This window comes from Lissotriton vulgaris, unplaced genomic scaffold, assembly GCF_964263255.1.
Source record: "Lissotriton vulgaris unplaced genomic scaffold, aLisVul1.2 SCAFFOLD_3338, whole genome shotgun sequence".
NCBI classification, from domain to species: Eukaryota; Metazoa; Chordata; class Amphibia; order Caudata; family Salamandridae; genus Lissotriton; species Lissotriton vulgaris.
The window spans coordinates 51,239-73,417 of NW_028251673.1; the positions used below are offsets into that span (position 1 = coordinate 51,239).

A 22,179-nucleotide genomic window follows, 5' to 3' on the forward strand; every position below is an offset into this window, starting at 1 on the left:
CATTTGTAGCCCTCACTTATTAGTGATTTCAGAGTACAGACAAGTCCAAATATCCGAATCCGAGATTTCAATCAACTTCATCTTGCGGATGAAAAAATCCAGAATTTGCATATATTTAAACTGCAAAGAATCTGTCAAATTGTAAAGAAGTTTAAGTGTTGCAAAGTCTAAGAATCCACCAGAACCATAAAAATCCCCTAAGGTAGTGATACCATAGTTGGCCCATGTGGTCCCTGCACCATCGTTAAAGATTCCGGGAAGCCCCGGATTTCCCCACAACAGCAGTTTAGGATGATAAAAAGAAGTCTTACAGAGAGTCAGAATCAGATTCCATATTCTGGCTGTCTCCCTTGCAGTCTTAAATTTAACCCTTTTAAAGTAGTTAGGGTTGTTTACTCTTGCTAAGAACTGGTTGGAATCTATGCCCAGCATAAATGGATGAAAAAAAACTGGTTATTAGAGTTAAGTAGGCTACGAAGGCAACCAAAAAAAGTTGCAAAAAAGTATAATCTAAAATCGGGGAAATTTAACCCTCCTTTGTTAATTGGGAGCTTAAGCAAGGAAATCGATCTACGAGCTTTTTTGTAACCCCAGATAAAGCTGCTAAAGATCCCTTCTAGTTTTTTAAAGTAAAGATTATTAACACGTAAAGGAATTGATCTAAATAAATAAAGGAATTTTGGCAATAACTTCATTTTTATTAAATTAATTCGACCTTCAAGACTGAGAGGGACATTATGCCATTTTTTCAATAGAACTGACACTTCTTTTAGTAAAGAGTCATAGTTAAGTGTAATTATTTCTTTTATTGTAGATGAAATCTTAATCCCTAAATAGGTAGCGGTCCTGCATATCCCTTGGACAGGGGCCTGAGGTTTGTAATTCACTATAACCTGTGTTTTGTTTATATTTAATTTGTATCCAGAGATTGCCCCGAAGCTATTAGCCTCCTCTGTTATCCCTGATAAAGCTTTTGCCACATCAGTAGAATATATAGCGATATCATCAGTGTAAGCCGTAATTTTAAGAGAATTTAGACCATATTCAAAAGCAACAATACTGGAGTGGGCCTGTAGTGTGTTGATAAATGGTTCGATAGAGAGTGTAAACAGCAAGGGTGACAAAGGACACCCTTGCCGAGTGCCCCTAGCTATTATAAAGTTAGAGGATGTCATGCCAGCATAGCTGATTTTCACAGTAGGATGATCATATAATGCCTGCATCCATCTTAGATATTGTCCCTTAAAGCCGTATGCCGTCATTGCAGCCCAAATGTAGTTGCACCCCACTCGGTACAAAAGGGGGTGGTGATGGACGGAGCATACGAATCAATCAAACACTCACACCCAGTCAAAAGATCTGGGTTTAATCCATCACCGTTCTTTAGCCCACTCTGCCACCCCAGTTCAGACATGGCTATATGCAAATCAGTCTGACCCTGTGCCTCATGGGAACAGTCCAGCCCCTACTGCCAAGCCATGTCTTCCCTGGACCGGAAACAAGCTTCCGAGGACCGGTTTCTGGCATTCCAGCCGTCTTCAGCCCAGCTTGCTTGAATCCAGTGGCAAAGTGAGCAAGGGACTCACGTCTGAGCATACCCTGCCACACTTATGGCGGCCAAAAGCGGTATAAAAGGGGGTGGTGATGGTCAAAAGCTTTCTCAGCGTTCAACAATATCATACCGAGTGGGGTGGAGCTGACCGCCGCCGCCGCTACATCGAAGGCGGTTATCGAAATATTTACATGGGCTGTGGTGTCCCTACCAATAATAAATCCATGTTGTTGTGGATTAACTAATTTTGGCATTAGGGGGGCAAGTCGCATGGCTAAAACTTTCGCAAATGCTTTTGCATCCGCGTTGAGTGATATCGGTCTATATGACCCACACTCATTAGGAGGTTCATTCTTTTTTAAGAAAAACACTATCTTGGTAGTATTCCACGAATTAGGAGCTTTTCCAGTTTCACCGATCAAATTAATAACTAAACTGAGAAGAGGGAGTAATTCATCAATACATATTTTATAAAGTGCTATGTGTAGCATATCCTCCCCCGCAGCCTTGCCTGAGGGAAGAGATGCAATCGCAAAATCTTATCTCTGTATTAGTGATATTTTCAACCAATTGCCCCATTCCTTCTATTTCTCTATCATTCATCAGATTATTATTGATGTACGTTTGTACACTGTTCACAATAGGATAATTTTCAGGGGTATACAGATTACTATAATAATTAACAAATTGCTCCATTATCTGTACTGGTTGGTTGTAAATAGTATTATTCGGTCCCTTAATTGACTTGATTAATGTATTAGCCTTCTCATCAGCAACTTTGCAAGCCAAAATGTTCCCAATTTTGTCACCATTCTCATATTGAGACAGATGATATTTGTGGAGTTTAATACTACTTTTCTCTCTGAGTATGCTTTTCATGGCAGACTGAAGACTCACTATTTTAAGTCTTAATTCGACAATATTTTGCGAACCTTGGCGCAGGGCTTCCGCTAAATGATTTTCTAATGACAAAATGTTAGACATCATGATTTTAATCTCGTTTCTACGCTCTAAGTTCTGTCTCAAAATAAACTGTTGGGCAAAGCCCCTAATACTAGCCTTGCAGGCATCCCAAACAAAAATAGGTGAAGTAGAATTGAGATACATTTTTATAAATTCTATAATATGTTCTTTGAGTCGTGAGATGAATACTGATTCTAGTAATAAATATCTAGGGAATGTAAATAGCCTTGGGCCCTGTTTCTTTGATGCGATGTTGAAGACAAGAAGGATAGGGTTATGGTCTGATGGTGACCCTTGGACATATCTCTATAGTAGTAGAGTCTAGAGTCCTATCCGAAACCCAGGCCATATCTATACGTGAGCATAGTTTATGGGGCGCAGAATAGTAAGTATACCCTCCTAAGTTGGGGTATATAGTCCGCCAGGCATCCTTTATATTATGTAGTCGGCTTAGTTCTAATATTGCAGCTCGTGTCTTGCGCATCCGTTGGAAGGCGCCCGCGCCTGGTGGTATCTAACTCATAATTCATTACACAATTAAAATCGCTCATAATAATAAGTTCTCCTTCCCAGTCCAACAATTCGACATTTAGACAATCAAACATAGCTGGATCATCAATATTAGGTCCATATACGACACAAAAAACATATTTGCAATTTACCAAGTCTATTTGAACGGCTGCCCATTTGCCCCCTTATCGACAGCAGTTTTAATAGTTTCTAGTCTTAATTGCTTTTGTTTCAGAATGGCAACCCCTCTAATAGAGGCAGCTAATGTAGAACAAACAACTAGCTCGTACCCTAATTGCCCTAATAATTTACTATCTTTATAACAGATATGAGTTTCTGATAGTAAGGCTATATGGGGGTTATACATTTTTATCTCTTCTTGGACTAAGCGCCTCTTGGTCTTGCTGTTAAGGCCTGCGACATTCCATGCTAAACATCTAAACAGATACATTTCCTAAATAGATTGCATCCTTCTGCTCCGTACAAAAATAGGAATATTTCACCGTAATCTTCTTCCATAGTTCTAATTCTCGTGTTGTCAATTTTTACCCTCCCCAAAGGCCCAACCCGCCCTACCCCAAACCATACTACTCCCCACACATTTGTCCCTTAGGGGAAAACACCCCTCCATTTCCTGCTGCCGCTGGAAGGGCAGCCTTGCAGGAGAGGCAGCATCGGAGTCCGCCCCCCCCCCCGACCCCTGTTCACAAAAGAACATAAACTAATAATTTTCTTTAATGATTTCAGTCAATTACAATTTATTCTAATCAGAGAACTATCAGAGAAGTATCAGCCAAAGGAAAGAAAAATAAAAGAGAACAAAAAATAATGAATAAAAGAATATGAATAAAGAGATAAACAGACAAAGAGACAGACTGGAGCAAAAAAAGATGCAATGCTCGCCCTCCTAAACTAGCGTCTCCTGTCATAGTAGCAAACATGGAAAGAAAAAGAAGAAAGCCAGGTTTCCAATATACCAATATACCAAGTCAAGTCAAGTTCCAGGTCAACACTAGGATTTTTGATACGAAGTTAACATTCTTTTCCCCCTTGATATTCTTTAACCAAATTTAGAGAGTGCTACCTCCGCTTCTCTAACATCAGTATAAGAATATGTGTGGCCACCCTTAACCACTTTGAGAAGAGCTGGCTCCTGGAGAAACGCCTGCCCCCCCAGTGCTTTGAAAGGATCAATAAGCTGACGTAATTTCCACCTTTTTTCCATTGTGGCCTTACTCAAATCAGATCTGACAAAAAAAGTAATATTCTCTATTGTGACAGGAGTGTTAGGCCTATCTTTAAACGCTACAGCTTGCCTGAGTAAAAAATTACCAAAATAGATCAAAAAAGGGCAGGGAAATTTGCTCTCTCGGTTTCTGTAAGTTATTGGAAGTCTATGTAGTCTTTAGAGCTGTGAATCCCAGTCCCAGTCTGCCAAATCTGGAAAGGCCTTCTGGAATAATTTAACGATATAAGCTTATGGATCTGCCCCTTCTGATCCTTCAGGTATGCCAAAAAGTCTGAGATTTTGCCTTCTTTGACGATTCTCCATGTCTTCTATTTTTCTCTGTAAGTTCACCATCTGCGTATCATGTTGAAGGGTTAAAGCCTCTGTGTGAGCAGATAATTCTTTAACCCCCACCACCCTTTGTTGAAGATCTTCTTTTGCTTGTATAATCTCACCAAGCTTGCTGGTCACTTCTGATAAAGAATTTTGCATCTTACTATTGTCTTCTCTCAGCTGTAGGAAGTGCTGTTGTGCTTTCTGTTGGTGTTCCATTAGGGTCTTTAATATCATATCAAAATGGGAGAAGTTAGCCTCTGGATTTTCTATAGCTGCTAGAGCCGGCAAACTAGTGTTGTTGATGACATTATCATTATCACGATTATCTGTTGTAGCAATTGAGGTTATGAGTAGGGCGGCAGGATCTGTTTAATTTGTTTCCATTGTGGCAACTGTTTTGATTGATGTTGTTGTTGTTATAGCACAGCTGGATTCCGACAAAGTTTCAATCTCATTTAAAGGAATTGATACAGAGCTTGCCAATGTTAGTGAAACTGCCGGCAGAACAGGTGAGATGGGAGGAGGTGAATTATGATCACCAGTTGTAGCACAATCTTTCGAATGTTCCCCCTCCGTGGCGCTATTGCCAGATAAGCGTAGTACCATATTCTTAACCCCTCCTTTTGCCTGAATCCATTTACGAAGAGGACTCTCCTTGCTGATAGGCTTCCCTCGTATATTCGAGGTGGAACTTGTAGTGGAGAGAGTAGAAACATTAGTATTCTTCCCTTTCTTTGATTTATTCTTCGCTTTAGACTTCCCCTTTTTACGCCCTAATTGTTTTGCCACATTTGCAGGGGAGCTGGTTAAATCATCTTCCTCTAGCAGCTCTTCATATTTATCATTTGAACATTCATCACCCCCGTTGAAGTTGGCAGCGGCACTGTTCATCGTCCAATCCATCATCTCCAATTCCCCTTTTGCAACAGGATCTCCTATAGATTCAAAAGTCTCAGATTCGGCCGAAGGAGTCATGCTGAGTGCTTCTGGGCTTAGATGAGAGTCTACCGTGCGCTTTATTAAATACTTTATTCATTCATTCATTCATTCATTCATTCATTCATTCATTCATTCATTCATTCATTCTGCTTGGTCATCCCTTTGTGAAAGTGCAGACACTAGTTTAACACACTTAGCAGGTCTAGATGCATTTTCACAAGTGTCGGAATCTTCTATAGTTGCTCCACTGGTAGCCATTGAGTCTTTCTCAGCACACAAATTAATATATTCTCTGTTGCTGGGCAGCCCCTTGTTTGTTACATCAGAGTCTAAACTAGCCCCGTTAGACAGCTTAGTGATATTAACTTTGAGAACGGTGCTATTATAAGCTCCATCTGTGTTTGAGATTAGTGCAACATCGTTCTTAAGGGGAGCAACAGTGTTTCCAACACAGGCATTGTTCCCTGCACCGCCGTTGGCATTCGTTAATTTATCTGTTACCGTAAACAATGGGGCACAAATGAATTGCTTACCTAGCTGCCCGTCGGGATTCTCGGAGATTAGCAGGGGTGTGGAAGCAAGCATAGCACCTGCCGCCGCCGCCTTCGGTACTTTTCCAGCTACAATGTCTCCCCCGTCTGTAGCGGTTAAAATCTCCGTCGCAGCACCCTTACCCGCCCTTGTCAATCTAGGTGCATTTTTGGGTGCCATAGTAAGCACTGCTGAAGAAGTCAGCACCTCGCCATTCGTTGGTGCATTCACGGCACACGGGGCAGCTGAGAGAATGGTTGATGGCGAGAGACCAAAGCAGCCGAGCCACGATCCTACGGACTGGGACGTCCTTGGAAGTGCTTGTTAGGTTATTCGGTCTCATTTTGAGTTCTCCAAGTAATTTTCAGAAGTTTTCTTTCGTGATTGATAGGGGAGCAGGGAGCCTCCAGCTGCGCTACACCTCCGTGGCGACTTCAACCCGCCATCTTGGATTTCCCTAATTTACCGTGATCAGCTCTTCTATACAGTTTGAAAATGAGGAGAGTCTTCAAATGCTGCTTGATCTGAGGTGCCTTTCCTGAGCTTGTTTCTGCAAACTCTGGTATAGATGTTTGTTCGACCCTAAAATCCAGATCAAATAATTTGTGAAGCAGATGAGGAAAGAAGATGGGATGCTGTGTCAATAAAAGGACACAGGGGGAAGGGAAGGAATGTCAACGATGCAGGTTTCCCAGTTCACAATGGTCTGGGTGGCTTTACACAAAAGGCAGACATTGTCCACCATCAAAGGTTGCTGGACACATCAGAAAGCCAAAATGGGCTCCATTTCATATGATGTTTGCCATGCACACCGATCCTCACATTCCCACACATCAACCATGCAGATAGAAATAATTTCCTTTTCATCTATGAACCAACGAAAATAAAAAAAAAGTAGACTGGCAGTAAAGTGTTTAAGACAGGTAAAGCTGCCACTATTGCCTGTCACACAAAGCCTGTGTTGACACCCTATGATCCACTCTCCTAAAGAGGGGTCTCTTAGTGTGCCCACTGCTACAACACCACGCTAGTGTCCCAATCCATGTAACAGGGAAAGTCTGTAGTGAGCACCCTTTGGGGAAATGACCTATGGCATGGGGAACATGCAGTCTAGAGCTACAAAGGGCTTTCCTTCCCATACCAACAAGGTCTGCTCATGACTGCAAGCAAACGTGCTTTGAACATTCACAGGCTTACCTTCAGCATGTCCACATCTTGTTGCTGACACTTCTCCTCTAAATCCGCGATGAGGCCCCGGTGGGTAGATTGTGATAGCTCCAGCTCAGTCAGTTTCTCTTGCGTCTTCTTCATATTCTCCTCATGTTCCTTTTCCAGTTTGCTGAGAAGTTGTTGCTTTTCCTTGTCCAGAAACTGCTTCAGCAGCTCAAATGTACTAATGATCTTCTCTGTCTGGTTCTTGTAGTTTTCCTTGATTAAAACAATTTTAACAATTAAACTTATTTTTATAATTTTCCATTTAATGATCCCACAGCAACATGTTATTACATTTGTCATGTTGAGCATGTAACACTGATCTATAACCAAACTTAGAACATTGGAATGTGGAACACTCCATTGAAGATAATGGAGTGCTCCATGCTTCTATGGGCAGGTAAAGGCCAGCAAAGCAACATTCCAATGTTTTTGCAAAGACCTCTCGTGCTAGAGGAGATTTAAATTCCCTCGGGCTTCGCGAGGCCTTTGCTTTATTTGTTAGAACATTCTGGCCTCTAGTGGCAGAATGTTCTAATAGCCTTATAGCCCTTCGTAGCTGGGCTATACCGGCTATTGAAGGTACGCTCTCTTGTGAAAGGCCCTCGCCTTCGGCACGGGCTTTTAACGCTGGAGCAGAGCGGGTCTTTAATAGCCGGTATAGCCCGCTACGGCAGGCTATAAGGCTATTTTACAGACCTTTTGAAAGATGTGATAAGTAACCCTGGGCGAAGGACTTCGCCACGCCCACGAAGTGGGCGTAGTGTCGCCTACTTCGCCCTTTGCAAAGTAGCTGAAGCAGGCAACACTACTCCCACTCCTTGGGCGTAGCGAAGTTGCCCGCCACCCGCCTCCCTCCCACCCTCCCGAACATACCTAATTTTAGTAAATGGGCACATAAAAATAAAGAAAAGGCACTTACCTTGTCCGCGGTGTCCCGGGGCTCCCTCTGCTCGTTCACGCTGCTGTCTGATAACCAATGCGCATGCGCGGCCGAGCAGAGGGAGCCACGGGACGCCGCGGACAAGGTAAGTGCCTTTTATTTATTTTTATGTGCCCATTTGCTAAAATTAGGTATGCAGGGGAGGGGGGCATGCGGCGCGTAGTGGGGCTACGCGAAGTGCGCAGGTGGGCGTAGTTTCTCGCCCACTTTGCGTAGCTTCGCGTAGACCCACTATGCACTCTACGCCCAGGGTTAGTGATAAGCGACATGTTAAATTAGTCCATTAGTTAAAACATTAACTCACACAATCTCTCTATCTGTCTGTCTGTCTGTCTGTCTGTCTGTCTGGACAGACAGACAGACAGACAGACAGACAGACAGACAGACAGACAGACAGAACGTTTTAACTAATGGACTAATTTAACATAACAAATTAAAATTATAGTTATACTTATGTTGCAAAACTATCATTTGTGGCCTAAAGTTGCTTAAAGGCATTATAATTTCTTCAGTGTATACTATGCCACTCTACTTTACTACACTCCACACCACTCCGCTCTGACATTTTACTCCAATCTACACTACCCCACTCTAGTTCACTCCACTATGCTCCACTCTACTACTACATTTTATCCCACTCTACACCACTGTACTACACTACACTCTACATCACTCCACTGTCCGACACTCTACTCCATTTTGTGCAAATCCACTCTACAACATTGTACTACACTCAAAGCCATTCTATTGCACTGTACTCCACGCTATGTCCATCCACTGTACACCAGAGTAATACACTGTATAACACTCGATGACACGCCACTCAACTTCCTTCTACGATATGCCACTCCACTATATGAGATGGTATGACACTCCACTCCACTCTATGACACTCTCCTCCACTATACTCTATGACCCTGCACTTCACGATACTCCACCCTATGACACTCTACTTCACCCTACTCTCCTCTAAAACTCTCTAACACACTACACCACCCTACTCTACTGTTCGACACGCCATTTCACTTTACAACTCGCTGCTCCAGTCTATGATACATGACTCCACTATATGAGACACCATGTCACTACACTTTATAAAACGTTAATACACTCCACTTGATTCCAATTTGCAATACTCCGGTCTATGATAGCAGCATTTACAACACTCTCCTTCACTATACTGTACCACACTCCACATAACAGCTCTTCACTTTTAATACTGGACTCTACGATTTAAAACACATTTTTTTTTTAAACATTGAAATTCAATAACAAAACCAAAGGTTAAAGCTTAGTTATAGTAAGGAAAACTTATTTTCCCTATACAAAGCAAGGTTAAACTACACAAACTTGAAACATTCTAAAGTTATAGTTATAACGTTGATTTACAATTTATCCACCACCTTCAAATAATTATAAGTAGTAGACCTTGTTACACAGTCGTTTCAGCTCAATAACCACACAACACTAACTATAACTTGCCACTCTACCAAGCACTGTGTTGGGAGAAATAATATAATTTGAGAAGTTATGTGTTGTTATGAATGCTATGATTTCACATGCTGTAAGTGATGTACTATGCAAAGGTATAACCAGTGCCTGGGAAAGGAAGGAGTTATAGTTAATGCAGTCACACACACACATAAAGACATATATACAAGCCCTCACACACATAATCAACCACACATCGCCACACACATACACCTATACACATACACCCACACAATGACACACAGCTACCTACACCACACCCCAGATACTCAGAGACTATCCCATAAAACCATATGCACACATAAACCCCACAATACCTCATACACTCATATATGCAACCACCCCCACACAGAGATGCAACCACCATCACAATCCAATACACAGAGCCACACTTACACCCTCACAAACGCATATGCACACAGACACAAGTACACAAACCCACACACACACTCTCTCTCCCTCTATCAAACACACAAATGTTGGGGAGTTTTTAAAAAAGATACACTCACACAACCACACAATCCAATACAGTCGCACACACACAGTCACACAGTCATACATACTCACACAATCCTCACACAAATTCAATCACACAATGACACACACACACAGATAGCTATACAACACTCCCAGACACTCACAGACAGAATACCACAGAACGCACACACTTGCAACCACACAATGCCACGCCCACAGAACACCATTACACACTCATACTCGCTACCGCCCCAACAACACACTACCATCTCCCATACAGTCATAGTAGCAGCTACTGCTTTCAAGCAGCCAGGTAAAGCTGAAGCCACTGGATCCAAAGTGGCAGAGAAATACGCCACTGAACGTCGGATCCGTCCATATCCTTGAGTCAAAACTGAAAGTGCACAACTCTCTTTTTCACAATAGAATAATGCTAATTATTTTGTATTATCTGGCATTCCCAAGGCTAGCACCTCACACAGACAATTTTGCAACTTTACGGTTCACCAACAACAGATACTCCACCACCATATACCCACCTGGGCCCATAAAACTCACAGTGGACAAACCGCTGGTGGGTCAAGTTTTTAGATATTTTCACAAACTGTTTAAGATTAGTTTTATTCAATACCTCTGTTCAATTTTCAACTAACCCTTCGCAGATCAACAAGTTCTTTCCTCTGGTAGATGGACCATTAGTTGAAACTAGTTGATGGCGATAATTAACATAAACTAACTTTCTATACTTTAAGAAAATCACCACAGACTGAAGAAGTTTTCAAATCTTTATCTAAAATTATAGTTGCATGTGAACAATCTTAATACAGTGAAGTCATAATCATTCATAGGAGAGAAAATTCAATTAATAAACACAATACATTTATCTCTGACTCACGCAATAATTGAGGCCGGAAAGGGAGAGGACAGAGAGAAAAAATTGAAACATTAGCAAATAACAGAAAATTATTTTTACCAAGGATGGTGTGGAAGATCAACCCCCTGGCCAAAGGGCTGATGGGGGTCCCCTGAGACAGATTTCAGGAGACAAAGACTTCAGGATAGTTACCGTCTCTAAGATACCGCCGGTTGCGCCGCACCCCTCTCTGACACTCTCTTCCTCCTCAAGATTCTACAGCAATCTTTGAATCTAACCCAAATTAATTTACAATAGAAAGTTCTGCTTCAGGTTCTGCTATTGATTCTTCATCAGCAACACAGCATCAGCTTCTCTCTACAGCATTCAGCATGTCTCTACTCACACCGTTCAGTTCTCAACCATCCAGTTCTGACTAACTAACTAAAGCTATCTTAATGATATCTTTCGTTCTGCAAATTCCACCCATTAATGATTCAATATCAGGAACATAAAAAAATTGATTGGTCCGGCAAAGGGGGGTCTTCATCACACCATGCTTACATGTCCCAAAATTTAGTCAAACCATTGTTCGCAAAACCAACCCCTTACTTTTTATTCATACATGTTATTCCCATATACTACATGTATATAAATGGCAACATTAAAACATTACAATGAATAGAACATTTCACTGCTGAACTCTGCACGATCCGTTCCCAGGCTGTGGCACTTGTTCTTGGCTTTCTTTCAACTGCTGTGTCATTGACCTTCATGACTTCCTCAGTGGGTATGCGCAGACTTTGTGTCACTCAGCTTATTCAGTTATGCAAGAAAGGCCCAAATACGCACTAATGATCAAAGTCAAAAGACAGATGTTAATTTCTCAAAATAAGTGTTTGCACTGTATACCACCCACCTCTACTCTATCCCTGTTTATTTATTACACTTCTCCCCATGTTAGCATTAGTAAAATAGCTTGCTCTAATTTCAGATAAGCAGGTGCCATGCACATGAATCCTCAAGCCGCCATGTTAATAGCTTCTGCTCTTGTGCCAGATTTTCCCTCCAAGCATTACCTTGTCATACTACGTAGATGTAGTTGACACATGCACAAAACAGATTTCCCGCTTAAAGCAGTTTTAGTCCTTCTTTAATGTTATCTGGATTAGTAAATCCATACGCAAGCTTCGCTAACCCATAAGTGTTTGTGTAAATGCGTATTAGTTTCCACAAAACGTTATTAATAACTTGTTAGTAAGTTAAATGAGCAGATTGCTCCGAGCAAGTCTCTTCTCTCCGAGACCTTGCCCCATCAATACATACTCACACAATCCTCACACAAACTCATCCACACAATAATACACACACACATTGCTTTACAACACTCCCAGACACTCACAGACAGAATACCACAGAACGCACACACACACATACAACCACACAACCACACAATGCCACAACCACAGAACACCATTACACACTCATACTCACTACTGCCCCAAAAACACACTACCATCTCTCATACAGTCATACCCACCCTCAAAATCCCATATAATATACACAGTCATACACCCCCCAATCATTGACACACAGACAGCTACATGTGCACAATTCCATATACACACATACTCATCCACACAATCAACCCCACACACAGAAACTCACACTCACCCTCACAACACAAACATAAAGTAAAATACTCAAACACACAATATCATATCTAACACAGTCACATCCAGACTCACACACAGAGGCACACACATAGGTTAACACATTCCTGCAGATATGCATTGGAAACAAAATACTTTAAAACAATAAATTAAATGTTTTGCTGAAACTGTTTTATTGACATGTTGCTCACGGGTCTCAATCTTTGGACAAATGTTGAAGAAAGAGAACCATCAACTATGCCAATGTGTCCTTCATTAGATTTCAAGTTCAGCCCCTGTGATTCTATTATGATCATTGCTATCACAGTGCAGAGTCATCAGATCTGGGTGCTCATAATCCAAAATCCACTCAAGCAAACTATGCGGTTTTTTTGCTTAAGGAAAGGTCTCTAACAAGAGAATACTTCCCTACTAAACACATCACATAGTAAGTAGTACATGAAGTGTATTCTACATGAAACTTTCTCCCCATAAGAACCATTTTACTAAACAGCTCTGTCTCTCACCAAATATATAAGGTAACTGTAGGCAGTATTGCAAGGTATGTCTGTGTGAGATAGTTAAACAGGTAATGTAAGTACTCTAACATTTTTTAAACCATTTTCGAAACATTTTAATTACTCATACTATACCAAGCAATGTAACCAAAGATAGATGTAATCTACTCCAAGGTTGTTCTGTGGCTCTGCCATTCTTTTTCATGCACTTTTCAGTGCTCCAAATGCCCTTCACTCATATGAAGTTTGGAACATAGAGGGCAGCACTTCAATTTCTTTTTTTAAGATTCCATAAACAGGATATTTAAAAATAAAGTTTACGTAAATTGATAAAATGTTTAAGTGGCAATGAGAAGAAAATTCGAAAGAAGAAGATAAAGAATGGAGAGTTAAAATAGTTGAAGAAATAGTGATATGATCAGTATTATTTGCGCCTCCTGTGCAACTTTAAAGAATGTTTTAAAAATAAGTCTCTTTAACAATCTTTTGAAAATTGAGAAATTAATAAGTATATATGTAAGCATATGTCCACTTACATATATCCTCACATGTTTAATAACACACTCATACACTCCCTCTTTTACTTAGGGATATACAAACATACATTCTTATGGCTTAAACTGTCACACATACAGTAAAACACACATGTAATTAATTGTATAGACAGATTCACTCACACTCACAGGGAGATATACACAAGTAAACCTATACACACATTCAGTCAGACCTATCCACACACACCTTCCAAACACTGAGTCACACATACAGATTGAAATACTGGCACACATACCCACACAAATAAGCTCTTACTCAACAAAACCACCACACACCCGCATATACTCATACTCTGAGTCACACAAACACACATAGATCCCCACTTAGTCAATTATTGATGATTGATTGATTGATTGATTGATTGATTGGATACTTATATAGCGCTGACTGTCGCCCTACGGACATCCTGGCGCTTCTGACTGAAGATAGGAACCTAGATGGAAAAAGGCATAGCCGAAAATATAGGAGGCAGAGAACTAAGTTTTAGGAAAGAGCCAGGTTTTAAGGCTCTTCCGGAATTCTGATAGAGTAGCTGCTAGTCTAAAGTTCAGGGGGAGTTTATTTCAGAGGCATGCACCCACGACGCTGAAAGCCCTCCCTCGTGCTCTGGCCCGTTTAACCCTGGAGACTGCCAGAAGGCCAGCACTGGAGGAGCGAAGGTGCCTCTTAGGTTGATACCACCTGAACTTTTCCTGCAGGGCGATAGGTCCTAGCTTATGCACTGCTCTGAAGATCAGACATAAAGATTTAAACTGGACCCTTTCCTTAAGGGGGAGCCAGTGCAGCTCTCTCAGAGCCATGGTGGAAGATGAGCTTCGTGGCCTGCTGAGTGCTAATTTCGCCACTGCGGATTGTATTCTTTGCAGACCCTGAATGATATAGAGTGGGGCACCTGCATACAGGGAATTACAATAATCCAACCTGCTTAGGACGGTGCTCCTTACCACCAGTGATCATACCTCAGTAGGTAGTAGCGTAAGTATTTTACGTAACAGCCTTTTTAACCAGAGACATACATTAGCGGTCTTAGTATCATGGGACTCCATCTGGAGGTTGTCATCGCACGTATGCACAGGACTGAACCTATGACTTTAAAATGTATACTCTTTTAACAGCAGAATCAGCATGCACACTTGGAGGCAAGCCGCCATCCACGAATGTGCTGACAAGTGCCCCCATTTCTTTCAAGGAGTCCTGATATTTTAGGCATCAGTGTATTGCATTTTGGAACTTGTAGTTTTTGGGACTTGTAGTTTTGTCGTTTCATTGTAATGATAGGCCCATAAATTCCAGTATCCGACATGCTAATGGCAAAAAAGCCAGGAGTAGCCAAATGCCAGATTTTTATAAAGAGGTGACAAAAGCAGGTGAGAAAAATGAATATCAACGCTTTTTAAAATTTCATTAACAATCTCAGTTTCACATTTTAGGCCTAATTACGACTTTCGGCAGTGAGGAGCGGGCGAATTTCACCGCCACCCGCCTGCCAGATTACAAGTTTAAAGTGGTCTGGACTCCCGATCATGGCATTTATTTTACTTTCTAAGATGATCATGCTCCTTCGACTGCTCTATTACTTTGCGGACCTGCCAATGCGGGTCCCGGTGTAGGGGTCTCGGCAGCTGGACTCTCGTCTGAGAGAGTTGGTCTGGGTTTGGGGTCGACAACGCGTCTCGCTCGGGATCCTGTGCTGCCCTCCTCTTGAGGGAAACCAAGATTCTTCACAGACTGTATGGGAGTCGGAACTGCAACAAATTTGGCGGGTCACCACTCATCGGACCAAAGAGTAATTACTTTGCTAAACAACATGATCTTGGTTTTGTCTACATTCAGCTGTAGATAATTAACTGTCATCCAACTAGAGATGGCTACCAATCCCTCCGCAAATTGATCTTTGGTTTTAGCTAGATCTTTGTCCAAGGTGTAAATCAGCATAGGACATTATTTCAAAGCCAAAATAGCCCTACAATCTAAGCAAAGGGCACCACATAAATGTTAAACAGTGGTACGAATCACTGAGAGAATATCGAAGGTCAAAATATCGACCTAAAAAAATATCGCAGCAAGAATATCAAAGTCAAGAATATAGACGTCCCATCTACATTATGGTAAGTATAAAAATATCGGGAAAAAAATATTGTTGTTAAAAATATTGTTTATTTTTAAGTAATTTTTTTTAAATGAAGTAAATAATATATATATATTTAAAATAAACATAGATACAAAAAATTAAAATGTTAAAACTTTATAAATTATATATACAATTTATAAATACATTTAACATATACATATAATATATACACTTACTTATTAATGTTTTAATACTTATTTTAATAACTTATAAATTATTTTAAAAAATATATAAATTATAGAAAAATTACTATTCCCACTACAGTGAGTGCAACAGTATGTTATATGTTATGGTATATTCAATTTATACAGCGCACGGCTACTCTAAGTGTCCCGCCGCTAGCTCAAGAAGGTTAATCCACACTCAGATCAAAAAGCTAAAAGAGCAGCATTTTTAATTTTTTCTTGTAGAGCAAAGGGTCATGAACACTCTGAAGAGCCAGCGGTAGCATATTCCAAGCCAAGCCTGCTTTACGAAAAAAGGAGCTCACACCAAGCCTATGGCGATTAAATCGAGAGTTCTGTATTAGTAGCTGATCAGATGATCGAAGTTGTCTAGTGGGTTTATAAAAAAAAAAATCTGTTCTGCAGGTAGATAGGGCCTAGCCCATAAAGGGCCAGATGAACAATGGACAGCATTTTAAATTTGAGTCGAGACTCAACTGGGAGCCAGTGCAAGTTACGTAGATGGAAACGAACACTCTGTCTAGATGAAAATCCCAGTAGTAGTCTAGCTGCCGCATTTTGGACTACTTGCAGTTTCCTAGTCAGATATTCAGAACTACCCACCAAGAGAGCATTAGCGTAGTCTAATCGGGACAAGATCAGAGCCCGGACCAACACACTCTTTGGCGCTAACTGGTAAAAGAGGGAGACATTTTCTCAGGATTTTCAGGGTGCCTAAACAGGTCCCTGTCAGCTTCTTCACCTGTGTCGAGAAGTTCAGGTTTTCATCAAACCATACCCCAAGATTGTTGGCGGTACCCTTACCTGCAGTGGGGCAGGGAAGTCAGGAGGCCACAGCCTATCTCTGAAATCCCTTGGAAACGAACCGTACAGGAGTACTTCAGATTTTTCTTCATTGCACTTCAACTGTGCGCTCGCCAACCAATGGAACACAGAGGATAGACAGTGCTGCACAGACCGACCGAGTCATCACCCCTCTTCCAAGAGAACAGGAGCTGCGTATCATCCGCATAGGCCATCACCTTAGCCCCCAGTGACTCTGCAAGATAAACCGGCGGGGTCACATAGATGTTAAAAAGGAGAGGGCTAAGCGATGACCCCTGCGGAACGCCAGTTGACAAATGCATCGGCGTAGAGGCACAGGGAGGAAGCCAGACCTGCTGTGATCTATCCTCCCAAAAAGATCTAATCCATCTCCATGCCGATCCCGAAATACCAATTTCCGTTAGGCGATCAAGGAGTAGAGAGTGAGGCACCATGTTGAATACCGCCAAGAGATCAAGCATAACCAGGGCTGCTCTCCCACCGGCATCCAGACAATCCCGGATCGCCTCTGCCACCTCCAATAGTGCTAACTCCTTACTATAGGGAAAGTGTTGGATAGCGTAGGGGTAATAATTACTATTCCCACTCCAGTGAGTGCAACAGTAGAGAAAGTGTTGGATAGCATAGAGAAAAAAATTACTATTCCCACTCCAGTGAGTGCAACAGTAGGGAAAGTGTGGGATAGCGTAGGGGTAAAAATTACTATTCCCACTCCAGTGAGTGCAACAGTAGGGAAAGTGTGGGATAGCGTAGGGGTAAAAATTACTATTCCCACTCCAGTGAGTGCAACCGTAGAGAAAGCGTTGGATAGTGTATGGGTAAAAATTACTATTCCCGCTCCAGAGAGTACAACAGTAAGGAAAGTGTGGTATAGCGTAGTGGTAAAAATTACTATTCCCACTCCAGTGAGTGCAACAGTAGGGAAAGTGTTGGATAGCGTAGGGGTAAAAATGACTATTCCCACTTCAGTGAGTGCAACAGAAGGGAAAGTGTTGGATATCGTAGGGGTAAAAATCACTATTCCCACTCCAGTGAGTGCAACAGTAGGGAAAGTGTGGGATAGCATAGGGGTAAAAATTACTATTCCCACTCCAGTGAGTGCAACAGTAGGGAAAGTATTGGGTAGCATAGGGGTAAAAAATACTATTCCCACTCCAGTGAGTGCAACAATAGAGAACATGTTGGATAGTGTAGGGGTAAAAACACTATTCCCACTCCAGAGAGTGCAACAGTAGGGAAAGTGTTGGATAGCGTAGGGTAATAATTACTATTCCCACTCCAGTGAGTGCAACAGTAGGGAAAGTGTGGGATAGCATAGGGGTAAAAATTACTATTCCCACTCCAGTGAGTGAAACAGTAGGGAAAGTGTGGGATAGCGTAGGGGTAAAAATTACTATTCCCGCTCCAGAGAGTACAACAGTAAGGAACATGTGGGATAGCGTAGGGGTAAAAATTACTATTCCCACTCCAGTGAGTGCAACAGTAAGGAAAGTGTTGGATAGCATAGGGGTAAAAATTACTATTCCCACTCCAGTGAGTGCAACAGTAGGGAAAGTGTTGGATAGCGTAGGGGTAAAATTACTATTCCCACTCCAGAGAGTGCAACAGTAGGGAAAGTGTTGGATAGCGTAGGGGTAATTATTACTATTCCCACTATAGTGAGTGCAACAGTAGGGAAAGTGTGGGACAGCATAGGGGTAGAAAAATAACATGCTTATTAATTGAATTATTTTAAATAAATACTAATTTAATTATTAAATATCAATACGTTAATTATCAATACCGATAAATATTTAATAAAAATAATTACCAATTAATATCGAATTGACAGTAAATTAATGATAAATGGCAATAAATAATAAAATGAATTACCAACTAAAAATTAATTAACAATAAATACATTTTCAATGCCAAAAAATAATTATTAAAAAGTAATTACCAATTAATAATTATTTACCCAAAAATTAATGATACATACAAATAAACAATATTTAATCCAAATTAATTACCAATTAATAATTAATTAGAAATACATTAATGTTCAATACCAAAAAATTATAAGTATAAAACATTGATTTCCAATTAATAATTAACTAACAAAAGTTAATTATCAATACCCAATAATAAAGTTAATAATTACTTAATTAGAATTAAATTACTTCCCACCCTATTTCCCTACAAACTCACAACTCGCTCCAATCAAAAAATTAATACACTTAATATAATTACCAATTAATCATCTATACACATAAAACAATGATATAAATACAATTTAAATAAATATATGTAACACATTAAAATAATTAAAATTATTTTTAATGTTTGAAAAATTAATTATATGCTACATTAGCTAAAATAATTTTAAAAAATTTGATGACGGAGGGAATAAAATTACTATTCCAACTCCAAACATTGCAACAGTAAGGTAAATGTTGGACAGCATAGCTGTTAACATTAAACAGTAGGGAAGATGTTGGATAGCGTAGGGGTAAAAATTACTATTCCCACTCCATTGAGTGCAACAGTAGGGAAAGTGTTGGATAGCGTAGGGGTAAAAATTACTATTCCCACTCCAGTGAGTCCAACAGTAGGTAAAGTGTTGGATAGCGTTGGGGTAATTTTTACTATTCCCACTCCAGTGAGTGCAACAGTAGGGAAAGTGTTGGATAGCGTAGGGGTAATTATTACTATTCCCACTCCAGTGAGTGCAACAGTAGGGAAAGTGTGGGACAGTGTAGGGGTAAAAAATAACATACTTATTAATTAAATTATACGTCCGCCCGCCACCCTTGCGGAGCTGGGACCGGCTGCTAGTGGTGCGACAGTCCCTCACAGGCAATTAGGATGTCACCTTCACGGTGGCGGAGGCATCCCGCATCCACATCATTGTGGCTGGCGGTGCACACTTTGCATTTGCATGCACAACGTGGCAGGCACTGCCCGGTGTCTGCCACCTTGTGCATGCAAATGGTACCCCCCATGTGCCCCCCCACTCACCTTAACATCCTGGGGCCCGCAACGGGCCCCCAACTGCGAAATCCGCATGGAAAGGCTGATCCGCCTACCCGCCATCCTAATGGGCCCCTTAGGCTGTGCACCCTGTGGTACACCCTTGTCCAGTTGGCACTTGCAGGAAGTATAAAGACCGAGAGAAATAGTTTGAAATCTATCTTCCAAGAAATTTGGGATCCAATTGAGAGTAGTCCCCTAGATACCTTTCTCATGATGTGTCTGCAACAACCTTGAATGTGATATCGTATCAGTCTGCGGACAGGTCTAGCAGCCCTAACATAGATGAAGCTCCAGCATCAAGTGAGAGTCTAAAAATGTTTGTGACAGACAGCCAAATCAGTGCTCTGATTAGATCTAAATCCAGATTGCAACAGATCCAGCATCTGATTCTCTGCAAGATAGGCTGTTAATTGCTTGTTAATTAGGCCTTCTAAAAGCTTTCCTAAAAGGGGTAGTAGAGATATATGACGATATTTGGATACGATTTTGGGATCTATATTTGCTTTTTTTTTAGATAGGTAGGACTTGTGAAGATTTCTTCTCTGAGGGGATACTGGTTGTTTTAAATGTTAAATGAACCACTGTCTGAATAGCCAGGGCAACATGGTTGGAGAGTAAACTCATGACCGTGGGTGGGCAAAGTTCCAGCAGCAAGCCAGATTTCACAGTTTCTAATGGATCTCTGGGCAACCTCTAGAGAAAAAGGCTTAAATTTGCTTAATGTAGAGGTAAATTTCCTAATGTCACTGCTATATTCTTCGGCTGGGATCCTAAAATTCAAGTATATCTGAGAAAGTTTATCCTGAAAAAAGTTTGCAAGAGAATCAAATAATTCCGAGATGCATAAGTGGACTGGGAGCATGCCTGAGGACTGATAAAATTATGTAAAATTCTAAATAGCACTTTGGATGAGTTGCCTGCCTGTTCAATTTGATTAGTAAAAAAGAAATATTTTGGTGGGCTTGATGTTATAGTGATATCTAGACAAGGCTAATTTATAAAAAAACTTTATCCTGGAAGTTATTTGTTCTAAGCCATCTTCTCTCAAGTTTTTTACAAGTCGATTTTTTACGTTTCAGCTCTGTTGTATACCAAGGATCACAGGAAGGCTGTTTTGCATCACCCATCTATTTCAGCGGAGCAATTTTATTTATAGACAGGTTTTTCCTGGAATCGAGGGTTGGGTACACGTTAGTGTGTGTATACCGCCCAGTTTCCATACACTTGGTCCTGAAGAAAACCTGGTAGATTCAGTCGCAGGTTGAAACATGTCAACCACTATTTTACACTTCACATAGATACAGTCGGTCATTGAAGCCAACTGAAGTATATTACAATTTATTTTAATATTGTTCAGTGGCTTCAGAATAAAAATCTCTTTCAAGAAGTTATACTCGGACAATTTTTAACATCACCTTTTTCTATTGCACTTCACTCGCACACAAAAACCCGCTCCACTGTCGCAGCACACCCGGATGGCACTCGGCTGTCCGGGTGGGACCCCGATGATGAAGCATGTCACCAACCAGGTTGGTGAGTGAGGGGTCTTCCTACAAAAGAAGATCTTTCTTTTGTTATTTCTCCTTCTCCTCCTATCCCATTTAGGGCCATTGATTTGGTCCTCTGGGGATACTCCTCCTGTTGTTTTTTGATTTTTTTCAATTTTATCAAAAGCCACCGTTAAAGCCTTATTAAAGTCAGCTAATGCTAGATTAACATCAGAGACATTTGCTTGTGAAGCTGATTTAAAAAAAGTCACTGAAAGAATCAGGCAAGACTAAGTGCCAAGCTGTTCTTAGAGCCTTGTCACAATGGTTACTAGTGAGGAATGAAATTGAAAGATGATCATACGATTGTCTGTTCATGTTAACCCCTTAAGTGCTGCCTCGGTGCATTGGCCGACGGCAGCACTACCTCCCCAGTGCTGCGCACGACCATTGGACGTCCATTCAGCACTAGTTCCAATGGACAAAGCAACACTGGGGAGGAATGTTTAATAGCATCTATGAGGTTAAAAAGCATGGGTACATTGCATATGACTGAATGGCTATTAGTAAACAGTAGGTCCAGCAAATGGCCTACTTGGTGAGTAGGATCTGTTGGCTCAGTCCCAGAGTTCGCAGATCTGCCATAAGCTGCGCCACCTCTGGATTGGAGAGATCTTCTTCACGGTAATTAAAATCACCCCCACTAGACGAAAAGATTTAGTTGCCAGGACTTGGGTCGATATTGCTTCTACCAATCAGTGACTAAAACCATTCTATGG

At 41.0% G+C, this 22,179-nt stretch overlaps 1 protein-coding gene across 1 annotated transcript in view; it reads right to left on the reverse strand.

Annotated features, from left to right (window-relative positions):
• Positions 1–22,179, reverse strand: part of LOC147662812 (E3 ubiquitin-protein ligase TRIM17-like) — a 113,169-nt gene that overhangs the window by 16,481 nt on the left and 74,509 nt on the right. Inside the window, exon 3 of the mRNA XM_086950896.1 lies at positions 7,257–7,487. Coding sequence (XP_086807022.1) covers positions 7,257–7,487 — 231 coding nt within the window. The remainder of the gene's footprint in view (positions 1–7,256; positions 7,488–22,179) is intronic.